This window comes from Anas acuta, chromosome Z, assembly GCF_963932015.1.
Source record: "Anas acuta chromosome Z, bAnaAcu1.1, whole genome shotgun sequence".
NCBI classification, from domain to species: Eukaryota; Metazoa; Chordata; class Aves; order Anseriformes; family Anatidae; genus Anas; species Anas acuta.
Genome location: NC_089017.1, coordinates 74890350 through 74907525, shown reverse-complemented (window position 1 = coordinate 74907525; position 17176 = coordinate 74890350). Strand labels below are relative to the sequence as shown.

Below are 17176 nucleotides of genomic sequence, written 5' to 3'. Positions count from 1 at the left end.
AAACTATTTAATAGCAAGCAAACAGATACTCTGCAGTTACCAAAGGACAGTATTTTTTTTCCCTTAGATATGTACCCAATATTGTTACTCTTCTAGTAACAAAAATACACAGGGGTCCCTGCTGCTACTGGCAACAAACTTTCTGCCTAAGCGCAGAACGATGTTTTGGAAGAGCAGACAAAATTTACAATAATAGCTGTAGAAGACTAGATCATTCCAGATGGAAATTCTTCAGCAGGTAAGCCTGAGAGCCTTCCAAAACATGAGGGCAATAATTTATATATATATATATACATATTTACTTAAATTTTAGCTTAGCCATCTTCATATCCATTTTCTTGGAAATAACTGTATATACTACATACAAGCATATACCTTACTGTTTCTATTCCTATTATATTTCTGGTAAAGTGAGCAATAGCCTTCCTCAAGTAGAGGCCACAAATTTGGAGCTTCAGGTTAAAAAGCCATTGCTTAAGAGGCTTCTCCTACAGTCTGTGAAATGATCTAAGCAATCTACATTTAGAAGCCAGGTAATAAATACTTCTTTTTCAGATCTGCATAGCCAGACACTTTTTCTGCTTTACAGTAGCATGGAAGCCAGTGACCTTGGTATTTTATTTTTATTGAATACATTCTGTACTTTTTTGCATGGGTTATTGTAGAATCCACCTATGGTCACCTGTATCACACTGCAGCTTTAACTATCTTCAAACTGAATGACTCCCAGGAAGGGAATAAACTCCACTAGTTTAAATGCTCAGGTGCAAGTAGGTGTTTGTATGAATATCTAGCTGTAAATGATAATTACATGCCTACATATGCCACTTTTTCCTTTTTGAAAGAATCTTGGCTTTCTGGGATTCAAATCAACAGGTGGCCACAATTGCCAGTAAAAATGAAAGGTGTATTTCAAAAATATTTTGTCTATGTTTACAGTGCTCTCCACTTGATAAATCACCACTGATTACAGTACCATTCACTTGGAATTTTATTCTCTTTCTGGACAAGCTGGCTAAATAGCAGGCAGTTTTGCAAAGCAGTGAATTATTACTGTTATTATTAGTGTTTTTTTTTTTCCCTTCATTACCTACTGCAGTGTTCAAAGTGCAGAGGAATGGGTACAGAACTTCAGGCCCAGGGAAGTCTTTTTTTTTTTTTCTTGCTGAAGGAATTTGTAGCTGTGGGTGAGTGGACAGGGAGATCAATATGGGGATGAGAGCCAGAGAAAGGCCAGAATAAGACACCACCAGGCAGCCAGGTGCTGGCACTCAGCTGGGGCCTGAAAATCAGTGGCTCCGACACCGCCTGCAGCAAGGTTGCAATATCCGTACCAAAGCAGCCTCAGGTCCCATTCTAGGAATGTAGAAATTCTCCAAAATGCAAGTCATACGGCAAGATCTAAACTTTACAAGCGGGAAGAGGGCTTGCCACTGCATACTGCCCTTGACTGCATCTTCAAAAGCACAACATAGCTAAAAATCTTTAAAAGTTAATGTAAATATACTGCTACTACCTCAGTTTTCAGCAGAGAAGCAGCCTTTTGTGTACAACTAATGTACAAATGCTAAGTTATGCGTTTATATAGGCAACCTCACAAACTGGAGAAATCACCAGCCTTCATTCAATCAGGCAGCCTCGTCCCAGCCCTGCGGTGGCCAGTCTCCCCCAGGTGCACCACGTACCTTCCTTTCTGCCTGAAAAAGCCCTGCCTTAGCAAAAAACTCACTTGCCATGAAGGGATACAAGAAGTACCTGCTTTTCAATAAGACAATGCTATTACTGACATTTTATCAAACACATCTCTTCTTCATTTCTCTTTGTTTTGTTTTGTTTTTTCTTTTTGACACCTCACATCTCTACCTTTTCCTGTATACGTTGGGAAAGAAAAAACAATATCAAACAAACAAAAGCAACAACAAAAACCCTAAATCTTACGCTAAATCAAACAGACTTTTCACCTTGCTATTTCATGTCTTGGTGATATAGCTCCTGTTAATACTTTCTGACATTTTGCGGACTGACTTTGTCTCTATTATTGTTTCAGTAATACCGTTTGGTTTTTTTTCTGTGTAACTGCTCTGAGACGCATTCTGAAGCACTGCCCTTCATCATATGAATATGGAATCTCCATCTTTAGCAATACTAAAACAACAAAAACAATCATAATAAATAAATAAATAAATAAATAAATAAATAACCTGTTACTTATAAATAAATATATTATTCAACACTGAATAAGCAGCCACCTTTGTAATTGCTTCAGGCAGTCCCTTTTATATCAGAAAAAAAAAAAAATGAAAGAATAAAGTGCAACTAAGGTCTTGAGTATCATAGTTACAAGCTGGGTTTATCAGACCTTATCCAAATTCATATATAGTTCTTAGTAAAACTGACAAAGAAATAAATACCTAAAGAAATGTCTGGATAATAAATGCTTAATATTTAGTTTCATTTTCCCTTAGAAAGAATACATTTCTATAACCCAAATGTTCAAAATAAAACACAACTCCTCACTTCACACTGTAACAATCACTGCAAAGTGAACAAGACAGCCCACTCTGTAAATCCAAACAGTTACAAGCACTGGACTGCTGAACGGAGTTTTTTAATAATCCATGTTCCTTTTTAAGTTCAGATGATATTTATCTAACATATTGGGAAAAATGATTCAAGAACCTCTTGAAAGTTTATAAAATCCAACTGTCTTCATGTAATTCGGAAGAAAATATTTCTACTCAAATCTACTATTTGCACTTGTTTATAAAACAGAGACCTATTTTTTTTCAGGAATGGCATGAAAACAAAAGAATTATTCTCAGCTTCCCACAGAGTGCCATGTTATTACAGTGTTAGTCTAAACTGGTGAAATTTTATTTTGGGAACATTATTGTATTTGAAATTGTTCTAACAGAACAGACAGACCAATACTTCCTGTTTTGCATGAGGCAGATCTTCTCTTTCAAGCATGTTTCAGTTACAACTAGCACTAGGAAATTTCCAAACAGATATGTTAACTCCACGTACTCCAGCACGCAGCCCTTGCAAGGCCAGGGCCTGGCACTCTGCTTGTCCCCTGGGACCAAGAAGAAGAGCCCTGCCTGGGCGAGGGTCCGACCATTGCCCCACAGCCAGGGAAACGATGCTCCTGAGTCAGCCTCAGCCCTCTTTGGGGAAGTGCTATTTGGTACCAGCCAGGACCATGCAGGACAGCTCACTGTTTTAGGTCTATTCTCGTTGCCAGACTAGACACAAACAGTGATGGTAATTTCTTGCTTTAGGTTTAACACATCTTTATCCTCATTTTGGTAAGACAGCTCACATCTGCATAACTTTCATCATTAAAGTACTTTCACAGACTTCAAAAGAACTGCTAGCATGCTTAATCTTACACAACTGCTTAGGTATTTATTGAGCTGCGGTTTCCAGTGGGGTTTTCTGTACTGGAGAGAATGATCAGCACCATCCTGAAAGTCTGATTTGTTTGCTCAGGGGTAGCCTATGCATCTTACCTGCAGCATTTGTTCTTCCTCTGAAAATATCATCGTATGCTTTCCACTGTGGGGTCACCTGGTAGGCGTGAACGAACACCACAAAAACCACTACCAAGCACATTAGCGGCACCAGAGCAGCAGTGAAGAGGGCAGCGTAGGCATTTGGAATGAAGCACCTGATGAAAAAATTGAAAAATTCTGTTTATAAACATGAGAAACACCTTGAACGGTCATTAGCGAAGTCATTACTTTACAGACCACAAATTCTTTAACTCTGTTCCCAGAGCAACCTTGGCAGGATGTATTATTGGGTTCTTTTGTCTCTTTTTCCCTTATCATATCTTAAGGAATACAACATTTGTATCTTAGAAGTATGCATGCTATATTTTATCCTGACCAATATTAAAGAGATTTAAACTGTTGTGATGGAACAAATTATATTTTAACCAACTCCATGCAAGCTATGTTCATTTAATGTGATCACTCTTAGTCACCAAGTTCTAAAAGGGCATTATGCAATTTTCTATACTTAGCTCCTGAAACCACAAATTAAATTGTGAGAAATATATTCTTTAAATAAATGAACAAGTCTTAAAGGCAAGATTCCTCTCAAGTTGTTGGAAATTATATGTCATTTGCACACTGAAGCCAAATGCTCCCTCCCTCCCACTTTTTTATTTTTTTTAACATTGTCCTATCTGCCCTTACTGTTTCCATTTATTAAAGTTATAATTATTTATAAGGACGTGATGGGAACTTGAGTTATTACTGAAAAAGAGTCAAATTACGCACGTAAGACTTGAAGGATATGGAGATGATAGTTAAAGAGAGATTTCCACTGTCTGAGAGATCAGGGTTTGCTATGAACTCCCTTGAGGTCAGTGTGTGCTTCACTGCCACTGACCTACTCTAGAGATGACGCAAAACTGAACAGCCCAAGGGACAGTTCAGGAGTCAGTATGTCTAGAGAGTATGTGGTCACTGCTGTCCCTATTAAGAGGGTGTAACTTACCCAGCCCTTCTGTTTTTCAGGTCAGCTCTGCTAAATAAGTTTACAGTCAGTGCTGGTACAATATACATCTAGGAAGAGGCTGGCTGGGTGTTTCTCTGGTATACAATCTGGGTTTTCTTAGATGTAATCTGCCCAGCAAGACCTGCAAGCCCCTGGGATTTCATTCTCTGTGACTTCCACAGCATCAGTCCACCACAGTCAGTGAAACAAAACAAAAAAAAATCTAGCAGAATCTAAATAGCTTGTATGACACTCTTCAGAAGATACAACAGGCCGAGATACCACCTGATAACACCGATAAGTAAATAAGTAAGCAAAAGGGTTAGGGTTGGGGTCACGGTTAGGATTAGGTTCTCTCTATTGTAATTAAAGTTGTTTTGCAGGACAGAATGGTTCAGGTTGGAAGGGACCTCTCAAAGCCATCTGGTCCCACCCCTGCTCCAGCAGGGCCACCCAGAGCAGGGTGCCCAGGCCTGTGTCCAGGTGATCTTTGAAGATCCCCCAGGAGGAGACCCCACAGCCTCTGGGCAGCCTGTGCCAGTGCTCAGCCACCCGCACAGCACAGAAGTGCTGCCTGGTGCTCAGGGGAACCTCCTTGACCCTGTTTGTGCCCACTGCCTGCTGTCCTGGCACTGGGCACCACTGACAAGAGCCTGGCTCCATCCTCTTTGTGCCTTCCCTTCAGGTATTTATGGACATCGATGAGATCTCCCTGAGCCTCCCCTTCTCCAGGCTGAATCATCCAGGTCAAACAGCTGCAGCCCCCTCATCCTTTCCTCACTGGAGAGGTGTTTCAACCCCTTACTCATCTTTGTGGCTCTTTGCTGGACTGTCCCCAGCATGTGCATGCCTCTCTTGGACTGAGGAGCAGAGGAAAGGACACAGGACCCCAAGTGTGGCCTAACCAGTGCTGAGAAGACTGCAAGGATCAGTTCCCTCAGCCTGCTGACTACACTGTTGATCTGTTTCATCTTTATAATCTCAATATTTCTTAGATATGAAAGTAACTTTTTTGTTCCCATACGTAGTTTTGAGTGGACCCAAACAGTATAAAGATGTCAAGGCCCATCACCACAACCTGCACTGCCCTTAGTGGTTAGACTGAAGCCAGGAATCTCAACACAAGTACAGTCCTCTATAAAACTAAATTTACATTCTGAAACCTGTATCTCTTTCAATTTGATACGTTTTTGTATTTCAGAGATGAGACATACTGTTAAAAAGCTTTCTGAAGGTCTTGAAAGGTTTCTGTGAACATTCCTTTGTATCCAGTTAACAAAAGCAGCAAACAAATGAAAACCCACAGAAATGGATCACCTCTACTAATATCCCTAGGTACTTGCTCTAAAAAAGACACTGAAGAGTTACATGGACAGGAAATACACAAAGCCATGTTAACCCACAAAACTTACCTTATTTTTTAAGCAATTGTCAGCAACTTAACAGAAACCAAAATAAAACCAGAACAAAACAAAAACCCCAGATACTATATTAGGTTTTCTCTTTCCTTCAATACCAAGCAGTAAGACATTTACTGTACATATTTTTCCTAGGACCAGAATAATGAGAAACAGCTTTAATAATATAAGATTTTTTTTGTCTCTTACCACAGATCCGTGTTAAAGCTAAACTGATACTTTCAAATAAGGGGCCACACACAAACCAAAAGACAATATCTTACTTTTGGAAAGGACAATATCTCAAAGAATTGTACACATTTAAATCAATCTATTCATTAAAATAACATTGATTATTGGCCAGTAAGAATCAGAGCTTTACCTTTTTTGTTTGTTTGTTTGTTTCTTTTAATCTATAAAAATGGATTCTTAGGCTTGCACTCTTCTCAACAGGGCAAAGTATGTTTATTTGACCCTGTAAGTGCCTTTGTGAAGTTTTCTGTGGTATCTTAAACCATAACATTTGTTAATATAATGAAAGGGATGCCAGCTACACAAAATTTAAGAGGACCTCTTTTATTTCTCTGAATATTTTAATGGAAAAAGAAAATACAATTAACATGATGTATAGTGGAACTATTTGCAAGCATCATTACATAATTTATATTAAAAATTAAAAAAAAAAAAAAACAACAACAACTAAATAGTTAAGTTAATAAGGAGTTTTAAAAACATTTGAGGAAGGTATTCAATAAAAGTTCTGACATACATTGTTCATTTTTAAGCAAGGAAGTTTTTAAATATTTCAGTGCATTGAAGACAGTTTCATTCATGTTTTGCCATGTTTTGAATTCTAAGGACAAGCTCCTTCAAGTGCAGCTTTAAACTCTTTAACTTTTGACTAAAGACATCTAACTGTCTGAATTTTACTTGTCACATGAGTTTCTCTCTGGAGCTAGACCCAGATTATTATTGTTGTTGCTTTTAAAAAAAATATTATTATTATTATTATTATTAAAAAATCCTGAGCGTGAAACTCAACAACACTTAAGCTTCTCCTTGCCTTTTAGACACAACTGGTTAGTGGGTAGCCTGTCACAGAGAACAGAGATTTGTGTCTCCAGGTGAGTTTGCTCCTATTGCTCATGTTATATGAGGAAGGTAAAAGGCAAAAGTCAGACACATGAATTTGCACTTTTATTTGAAAAAAAAAAAAAAAAAAAAAGAAGAAGAAAAACAATTAAAGTCAGAGCTTAAATTATTTATTCGTTCATGCTCACTCAGCACATTCTTCACAAAGTGCATGAAACAATGCTAAAAAAAATGAAAAAAAGACAAGTAGGATTACAATATATATGTATTTATAGATACTCATACATGCCAGGCTTTCTCAAAAAGCAACTTGTCTTTCAGATTTGACAATTCTATTCACTGGGATCTTGGCTTTGTTGTGGAAGAAGGCTATGTTATCTTTGAATTGGCACTTCATCATTCTATGAACATGCTCGTCAATTTTCTATTAAGTATAGAGCAGGCCAGAGAATGGAAACATTTTTTGCAGATAATTACTAGCTAAAATATTGATAATATGACAAAGTATTTGCAGCAAATTGTGCCTAATCTGTAGTTAAAGAATACAGCAAAACCTAAAACAGTCTTTCTTTTATGAACTCATTTTTGATAATCATATTTTTTATCTGCTTCTGATGTTCTGGGCAGCTTAGCAGCTTGATAATGAAGCATCTTTTGAAAGCATTATTATTTTTTAATACATGAAAGCTCTGTGCTTTTAATTTCAGCAAGTTTGTTAAGCACAACCCTGTGAGAAGACCTGATCTCTTGCACTGCACCTTAGAATTATCAGCAAAACAAATTCTCTTCTGAATGTTCATTTGCAATTTCAGCTGACAAGCACTGATTAGCAGCGAATATGAGGGCAGAAGATTGCCTAGACCGACCAAAAGGGATCTGCACGGTTCGCAGGGCTACCAGTGTGGTTAGACACGGAGCTGCACAAATCGCGGACAGACACGGCGCGGTTAGACGCGGTAAAAAGGCCGGCACTATGGATAAGGAGGTAGCCCTCAACTTATTGCAATGCTTTTTAGAAAAGCGAGGGGTCGAAGGAGTTAAGCATACATGTATTACAGGGCTTATAGCTTTTGAGGTAGAAAAGGGGTTTTTTTTGTAACCCTGAGTCACACTTTGATGTGGAAGAATGGAGAGCTTATGGGGACTGCTTGTGGGATTTAGCTATAGATGATGATAAAATGGTTAAAAAATTAATGAAACCGTGGCAGGAAACTATTAATAGTTTAAAAAGATACAAGTTAGAACAGCAAGTTGCAGCTGTGGCTACCCAGCAATTAGGAGGTCAGCCCTGAGAATCAGAGGGGCTGTTCTTGGTGGGGGGCGATTACTCGCCTATACCAGCGTCTGGGAGACCAATAACTGTTAAGCCATGGCACCCACCGCTGGGCCCCCCCGGGGCATCACCACCCTCCCTCCTAGTAAAAGTCCAGACGCAGATCAGGAGACATGGCCTATGGTGCCACCCCTTCCGACCATGGTCGAAACTGGGATATAAGTCTCAGGAGCAGAAGACGAGGTTTCCCACAGCGAGGAGAGGGTGGTGGGGCGACTCATTTTAAAACTGAAAGAGGATACACCCAGAGAGAGCAATAAGGCGCCCACTAAGCCACTGCCAAAGCCTTCCCCACAGGGAATAGAAAGGGTAAGTTGGCAGGCGATAGCCAGAGAGGTGGCAGGCGCTCAGGACTTTGAATTGCTGAGCCCGCTCGCTGATCAGGCTTTCCCAGTAACCTATGGACAAGGGGCTGCGGGTCTGCAGGGAGCCCACACCCCGCTTGATTGAAAACTACTATCCCAGCTGAGAGCCACAGTAAACGAGAGTGGGTTGCATAGAGAGCCGACCAAGCAGTTGCTTAATTATATTTGGGGCAGCAGTATTTTATGTCCTGAGGACATCAAAACTATAGTAAGAATGATTATGACACAATCTGGCCAGCTGCTATGGCAGGCTCATTGGCAACGTATATGTGATACCAGTGCTCACATGCCCTGACCACCGGGAGATCCTGTAGAATACGTAACTACCGAGCAGTTAATGGGGGTTGGGAGATTTGCACTGGTGGATATGCAGGTACAGTTAGGGCCAGGGATATGCCTAGATGGCCAGAGATATGCATGAGGGCAGCTACTGGCCCACCACGAGATGGCATCGCCGCCCACGATCTCAACACCTGCCCCGCCTGCGATGCAGCCCACCTACAGTCAGATGCCGCCAGATCACAACAACTACAACCAGCCACATCGGGAGATACTCTACAAACACTGGAACTATCGGCCGTTGTGTGGGCCTTCACGGAATGGATGACAACGCCCTTGAATGTGGTCACAGACTTGTTACATGTGGCTGGATTCATGGCGCACGTAGGGAGGTCCCTGCTGTCTTGGTCGATTGGGATTATTTGCACCTCGCCGCCAGGACTGGCTGAATATCTCCAAGACAATGTCCACTAGAGCGAAAAGAGACACTCACGGTCTAACACATGACTGTAAAGATGATGTTGAATTATGGTCAGCAACCGCGCGAATATTTGCCACTTTCTTCACACCAGGGGTGGCAGCCGCGCGGGCCCTGACACGAATAGAAAAGTTGGCGTGCTGGACAGTGAAACAGTTCAACGCAACTACCGGCATCCTCTCTCAAATGATGGATGATATGGACAGACTACAACACTCGGTGTTGCAGAATCGGGCAGCCATTGACTTTTGCTGCTGGCCCAAGGACATGGTTGTGAGGACTTTGAAGGAATGTGCTGTTTTAATTTGTCAGATCATAGTGAGTCGATCCATAAAAGTTGGATTGGCTAAAAGAACATGTAAGTAGAATACGAGTGAATGTTAACCTGTCTGATACCTGGTTGAAATCCTTGTTTGGTGACCTTTCCCCTTGGCTTGTATCCCTTATTAAGGAGGGTTTGAGATTGCTGCTTATTGTACTGCTGATAATCATTTTTGTCAAAATAGCTTATCATTGTATTACGAAAGGGGTAACAAAGATGACGAATGGGGCCTTGCTCGTACAAAAAGAAAAAGGGGGAATTGTTGAAGAATGGCTCAAAGAGCAAGGGCATGGGTCCCTAGAGGAATCGTACAAGCAAGGCAAAGAAAATGCAGAGTTTATAGCCATGGAGTAGGCCGGATGAGAAGCATTCTTGTGAAAATATGCAAGGAGTAGTCTGTCCTTGAGAGAGAGATAAACAGGTGGATCTGAGGCCTGGGAAGATGAGGGAGTAGCTTATGCGCTGTAACCGCAAGTAGGAGAAAAAGTGTTTTTGCAACACTTTTACGCTTAGCCAATAGGATAGTGAGCAGTAGGCATAATTATTGCTGTGTGTATAAATATACGGATATCTGCACAATAAAGTTGAAGCTTGTATTACCACTCATATTGAGTTGATCACTTGCTTCCCCGCACCGTTAACTGGAGGGTCTCGAACCTGCACCCAAATCCAGTCTCTTTCTAGTCCTAGTCCCTGGGGCCCATTTCATCTTTTGGTGTTTTCAATGTCCAGTGAACAGGTAACCTTCTGGCTGTTGTAGGACCCACCTGAACATACTCATATGAAGAAACAAGGCAAGGCTTGACATCATTCCAGCTGTATTCCAGTGGGGAGCCTTTCATTGGGTTTCCAGCTCCCCATTAATGGAACTGTGCTTACAGTCTGAGTGTTGTTGAAAGGAAATTTGCCAATTCTGCTGTAGCAGATGTTTATATTCTGTATCAGTCTGCATGATAGCTCCATATCGTCCTTTTGTGGATGATGACACTTTCTTCTGTTTGTGAAGGTGTTTCAGTCTATACCACTCTTTTACACTCCAAAGAGGAGTCATTTGCTAGTTTATTTTCTAGTAAATATGCTTCTTTACCCATGCTTGTACAGATGTATTTATCTGTATATACATACACATCTACAGCATAACTAAGATTATTTTCTCTTTAAATAGGCAAAGAACACTAAATCGCTGTCCCTTCCTTAAAAGCATTCCCTTCAAAAAATCAGTGTGACTGGTAAATGCTGTATGCCAGCAGGTACGGCATACAGCATTTACCAATCACACTGAGGTAAAAAATCACACGAAGGTAAAAAAGTCTGTTTACTTGTGTGGATAGGTAGATGATAAACACCAAACAAAATAAGAAATGTAGGAAGTAAAGCCTCCTGCTTAGTAATAAGACTTAAGAAGGTTTTGTGCAGAGTACAGGTCCTGTGAGAGAAGAACTCAAAACCGACAAAGTTCACAGCAGTGCCTTAAACTACAGTATTCCACTCTAGCTCTGGAGTACTTGATGCTGGCTGGACGGCTGGGCCCAGAGAGTGCTGGTGAATATAATGAGATCCAGCTGGCGACTGGTCACCAGTGGTGTTCCCCAGGGGTCGGTGTTGGGATCCATCCTCTTTAATATTATATTGATGATTTGGATAAGGGAATTGAGTGCACCCTCAGTAAGTTTTCAGATGACATCAAGCTGGGGGAAGTGTTGATCTGCCAGATGGTAGGAAAGCCCTGCAGAGGGACCTGGAGAGGATGGGTCAATGGGCAGAGGCCAATAGGATGAGGTTCAACATGGCTAAGTGCTGGGTCCTGCACTTTGGCCACAACAACCCCATGCAGTGCTACAGGTCTGGGGAAGAGCAGTTGAAAAGCTGGGCAGAGGAAAGGATCTGGGGGTGTTGACTGACGCTCACCTGAACATGAGCCAGCAGTGTGCCCAGGTGGCCAAGAAGGCCAATGGCATCCTGGTTTGTATCAGGAACAGTGTGGCCAGCAGGACCAGGGAGGTCATCGTCCCCCTGTCCTCTGTACTGTGTTCTGCTCTGGGGAGGCCACACCTCGAGTACTGTGTTCTGCTTTGGGCCCTTCACTACAAGAAGGACATCGAGGTGCTTGACCACGTCCAGAGAAGGGCAAAAAAACTGGTGAGGTGTCTGGAACACAGGTCTGGTCAGAAGTGGCTGTGGGAGCTGGGATTGTTTAGTCTGGAGGAGGCTGAGGGGAGACCTCATTGCACTCTACAGCTTCCTGAAGAGAGGTTATGATGAAGAGGGGGTCGGCCTCTTCTCTCAGATAATTATTGATAGGACTCGAGGAAATGGCCTCAAATTGTGGTTGGGGAGATTAAGATTAGACATGGGAAAAACTTTTTCTCTCAAAGAGCGGTCAGGCACTGGAACGGCCTGCCCAGGGAGGTGGTGGAGTCACCATCCCTTGTGGTGTTCAAAAAGCACCTGGACAAGGTACTACGAGTAGCTTAGAGGGTGGTACTGGTGATAGGAGGACAGTTGGTCTAGATGATCTTGTAGGTCCTTTCCAAACTTGTGTTTCTGTGATTCTATGAATGTTGATAACACACTGCTGTTTGACTGGTTGCGGAGCAGTGCGTACAGTGAATCAAGGACTTTGATTCAGCAGTCCGGCCCGGAATCTGCTCCGGCAGCGGTCTTCCACAGGCGGCAGCCTCCATCGGTGCAGGGCCACCTGCTCCACCGTGGTCTCCTCCACGGGCTGCAGCGTGGAAGCCTGCTCCACCGTGGTACTCCATGGGCTGCAGGGGGACATCCTGCTTCACCATGGTCCTCACCACAGGCCGCAGGGGACTTCTGCTCCGGCACTTGGAGCACCTCTCCCCCTCCTTCTTCGCTGACCTTGGTGCCTGCAAGGCCGTTCCTCACTCTCCCAGCTGCTGTGTGGCGCAGCATTTTTTTCCCTGTCTTAAATATGCTCTCACAGAGGCGCAAAACAACATCACTTATTGGCTTAGCTCTGGAAAACAATGGGGCCCTTCCCAAACATGGGGCAGCTTCTAGATCTTTCTACAGAAACCACCCCTATGGCCCCCTGCTACCAAAACCTTGCCATGTAAACCCACTACAGATGCAAAACCAAAGCATTAAATGCCCACGTAATGCTGTGCCATTTTACTTCCCTTAGCCTGAAAGCAGTGCCAAAAGGTCACAGGTTCAGACCCCCCAGTCTTCATCCCACTTCCAGATACAGTAACAACTGACCCCACAACAGCCTGAAAACATGGGCTGCACTTATTAAAATCCAGTGGAAAATTTAAAGGCACACTCTGATGTGCCTTCTGTTTGCCTTTGTAGTAAAATTCAGTTTTATTTCTTTTTGTTTGTTTTGTTTATAAACTTTGCTACATGGATATGAAATTTGTGACCCAGCCAAAAACAACTGAATGTATTACAGAGGACACCCTGTTATCTAGCCTTACAGCATTTGCCTGTGATGGCATTATGGATGCAGCCACAGGAAGGTTTAACATGAGAGAGAACTTCAAAATGTTGCTGAACTACCATCAAATACAACTCATTGTACATGTGAATGTTTTACTAAAGGGAATTGTACTGTAGCTGAGAACTACAGATCTTTTCTCTCCATAAAAATGTTTTTCTCCATACCACGCCCTGCAGTCTATCCAACCGAATATAGAATATGCAACCGCTCCAAGAAAGCTGTTTCCAGTGCTCACAGTACTCACCTCTAGAGACCATTTCCCCATGTTTAGCTCAACCCTTTCTTGCTGCAGTTTATGCTCATTACTTCTTGGCCTAGCCAGCACGGTTTTGGGAAACAGATTTTTCCCTTGTTTGCTGCAACACTTCTTTATCTGCTTGTAAACTGTTGGCTATCCCCACTGCTCCTCCAAATCTTCTTTAACAGCCCTAGATCCTTCAATTTGATTGAGTGCACTTTATATTTAAGACCTTTGTCAATCTTGTCGATTGCTCAACTTCACTCATGTGTTTCTTAAACTGCAAGGCCCAAAACCTTGATAGCATTTCATCTCAGTGAATGGCTAAAGCAGAAGGACTTTATGTGTCCTTAAGACTAAGCTGCTTTATATATAGGCCTGCACTATGCCTGTGTGTTGTGCCATAGCACAAAATGCTGACACATACTCGTTTTATCATTGATGTTGACACACACTCGGTTTATCATCCACAATGAGTATGAGATCTCTTTGTGCAGAACTGGTAAACAGCCAGTTGTTCCCATCCAATTTTTGCATAGCCAATTATTCTTGGCAAGATGCAATTCTTTCCACATGTCCCTGCTGAATACCATGCTACTTTTTCAGGACAGATCTCAGAAGTCAATACCACCCTAAATTATAATGAACATTCAGTGGACTTCTCTCCCAGCTGTGTGCTGTGGTAAATCTGAATGGAAACTCCTTATCCCAGGCTTGTATGATATGAGGTGAATGTAATATTTTCCATTCCATTAATAGTCAAGGAAGACGTTGAACAATATTTGAAAAATATTTTAGAGTTGTGATTTATTGATAAATTTCATCCAAGGATTCTAAAAAAATTTACCTGAGAACACAGATTGTTGATGCTTGTTTCAGTATATCTTGGAATAGAGAAATTTGAAATGAGGTTGTGGCAAAAGTCAGGGCAACGACATGATCTAAGTGACGTATAAGTCTGTTAACAGACATAACTAAACAAATACGAGACATAATGAACATTCAACTCAGGAAGAACTAAAAAGCAAAAATCAAGTTGGTTTTCTGGAACAAAACTACATCAAAGTTGAGTTCATTCTTTCATGAGTTTACAGATTTGGCTTGTAAATGTACTTGGAAACTTTTGACAGCATTTGAATTACACAGTGAAATGTAATTTTACTTACACAAGGAAAGTAAATTTGGGAAACCTGCTATACACCTGCCACATTCACCATCTAGTTTGTAATTCTGCAGAAAACAATCTGGTAATTACTGTGCAATCACATTAAGGAGAAGATGAGTCGTAACTTCATGCTGTTAAAAAGAATACCATACTTGGATGTATAACAGCAGTTTTTGCTGCAACACAGATGAAGTAATGTTATGATCTAGTCAGCATTACAAAGACTTCGGTGGCAGGCTGTATCTGGTTTTGGCACATTTGAAAAAAACATGAACAGAATGAAGAAAGTTCACAGGAGAGCAATGAGGGCTACAAGAGGTCTTATAAATGTACGCCAGTTAGAAAGATGAAAAATATATGTGTATTTTTTTGTTTTGTTCATGTATTGGCAATCTACAAGTAGGCAAACAGCAAAAGAATAACATCTTCTCCATGTTGTAACATATTTTCTGTGCTGCAAAAGCCGAACTGAGGGACTTAAACCACTCAGATCTAGATGTGAGAAAAAAGCTTCCTAAGGCAAGAACTGTGAAGTAGTGAGTACAGTACATTGTTTCTCTCTGGAGGCTGTCTAAAAGAGACTGGACAAACATCTGTCAGGAATAGTGTAGAAACATGTCTCACCACTCAGAGCAGGGGGGTAAACACCTCCAGCACCCTCCAACAACTCTTTTGTACACTTCTGTGGTTCATGTTCTCATTTAAAACATGCAAAACTAATCATAATAGACACTTAATGCAAAAAAAAAAAGTGGCTGAAGGATGTCATGGTAGTAACAGGAGAAAGGACTAGCTATTTTTAGGGGTATTACAGAAGGATCAGGGTTAGGTTCTCATTTTCTGATATTAAAAGAGGATCCAGACACAAATTAGCAAGGTACTTCCATTCCCAGAAATTAATGGTTGGAAAGAACACACACACAAAAAAACAAATCTGTTTCAATGAAAGATGTTGGGCAGCTCTTATTTCTGTGCATGATCTGTTCTTTCCCAAGAAAGCCCCTGAGGTTCAGTTCCAATGTAGATAAGGTTTTCTGTTCCAGTGAACACTTGCTAAACATTTCATAACCAATCCACAGAGTCAAGCCCATCTGATTTGGTATTTAGCATCCTATGTAGTATTTCCTGGGTACTTGCCAGTCAGTGCCTCTGATCATTACCAAACCTTACTTCTATCCATAATCTGCTAAAATATCACACAATTCAAACTGAATAATAAAAGTTCTTGGAAAAGTAATCCTTCAGATGCCCAAGGTGAGACCGTACAGCTGCAGCCTAATAAGCCAGCTCTTACTCTGCTACACAGAACCCAAAATAATGCCTACCAACAACTGCAGTTTTATTGCCTTGCATCCTTCTTCTTATTAGATGATGTCTCTCAAAAGATATGCATAACACATACACATAAAAACAGAATTTTAAAACAACCCATCAGCATAGATTTTTTTTTTCTTTTGCAAAGGGCAACGGGCATCACAATACAATAGGCATGGAGCCACCCCAAGCATTACAATTTTTTTCTAAGCCTTCTGAAAGCAATCATAAATTTCAGGTGTGATCTGAGTAATAAAACCACATCCAAACAATAGCATTATGTAATGCTTCTATTACCTAAACTTATTATGTATTAAGCACAGACTATAAAGACTACAATTTCCAATTTGCAGAGTAGAAAGAAAACTTAGTGAAGAAAAATAATTTTTACAAGACTTCTGAAGATGTCAGTGCCAGGTCAAGAAGCACAATATAAAAGTCCAGCTGTCAGAACAGAGCATAGATAATCAGGCCTCTTAATCTCAGTGGGTGCACTTAAATTCAAGTACAGCTTGAAATGACATTTTCCAACCAAAATACTCTAATATTGGTCAGAGCACAGTACGTTTGGGTAGCTGAAAAAAGAAAACAATGATCTAGGTAGAATTCCCATCCTCATTCAGCACTGACTTATGGGAGGAGATGAGGCTGGCAAATGAAGATCTCAGGATGTCTGTTCTGTCATAGAGCCTCTGACTGTCCCAAATGCCCACCTCTGGTTTGCACCACTCCAAGACATTTTCCAGGCAATGTCCAGGCAGAGGCAGACTGAGTCCCCAGGTCCCAAAAGTCGTTAATGATGACACTACAGTGGGCTTGGCTCCCTCCATTCTCTACGGTCTATCAATAATTTACCTCTACTCCAGACCTTGGTGCTCTCAAACATGCCCAAATGCCACCTATGAGGACCCACCACTCACACTCCATATGGTGTTACAGGAACACCCCTCTGGTTGCTGTCAGTGCAGCTCTGGTTATTTTGGGTTCTTTGAATTTGAAAAAAAAAAAAACAAACAAAAAACAACACACAGAGCAACTCCTTTTAATGCCACAAAGATTCTTTGCAGAGACCAGAGCAGACAGAGGAACAAATGCTGTGTAGTTTTGTCTGGGGAAGAGCTTTCTAACAGCTATACGTAAGAACCAGTCTGCGTCATTCAACCTCTGAACTAGGTTGCACCTCTTTTATTTAGCCTGAATATTTCGATTTTGAGGTGT

The 17176-nt window shown here is 41.3% G+C and overlaps 1 protein-coding gene across 2 annotated transcripts in view; it reads right to left on the bottom strand.

Annotated features, from left to right (window-relative positions):
- The window catches only part of ADGRV1 (adhesion G protein-coupled receptor V1), a 285031-nt gene that overhangs the window by 52070 nt on the left and 215785 nt on the right, over positions 1 to 17176 (bottom strand). For both annotated transcript variants that reach the window (XM_068666972.1, XM_068666973.1), the window contains one exon: positions 3513 to 3670. In XM_068666972.1, coding sequence (XP_068523073.1) covers positions 3513 to 3670 — 158 coding nt within the window. The remainder of the gene's footprint in view (positions 1 to 3512; positions 3671 to 17176) is intronic.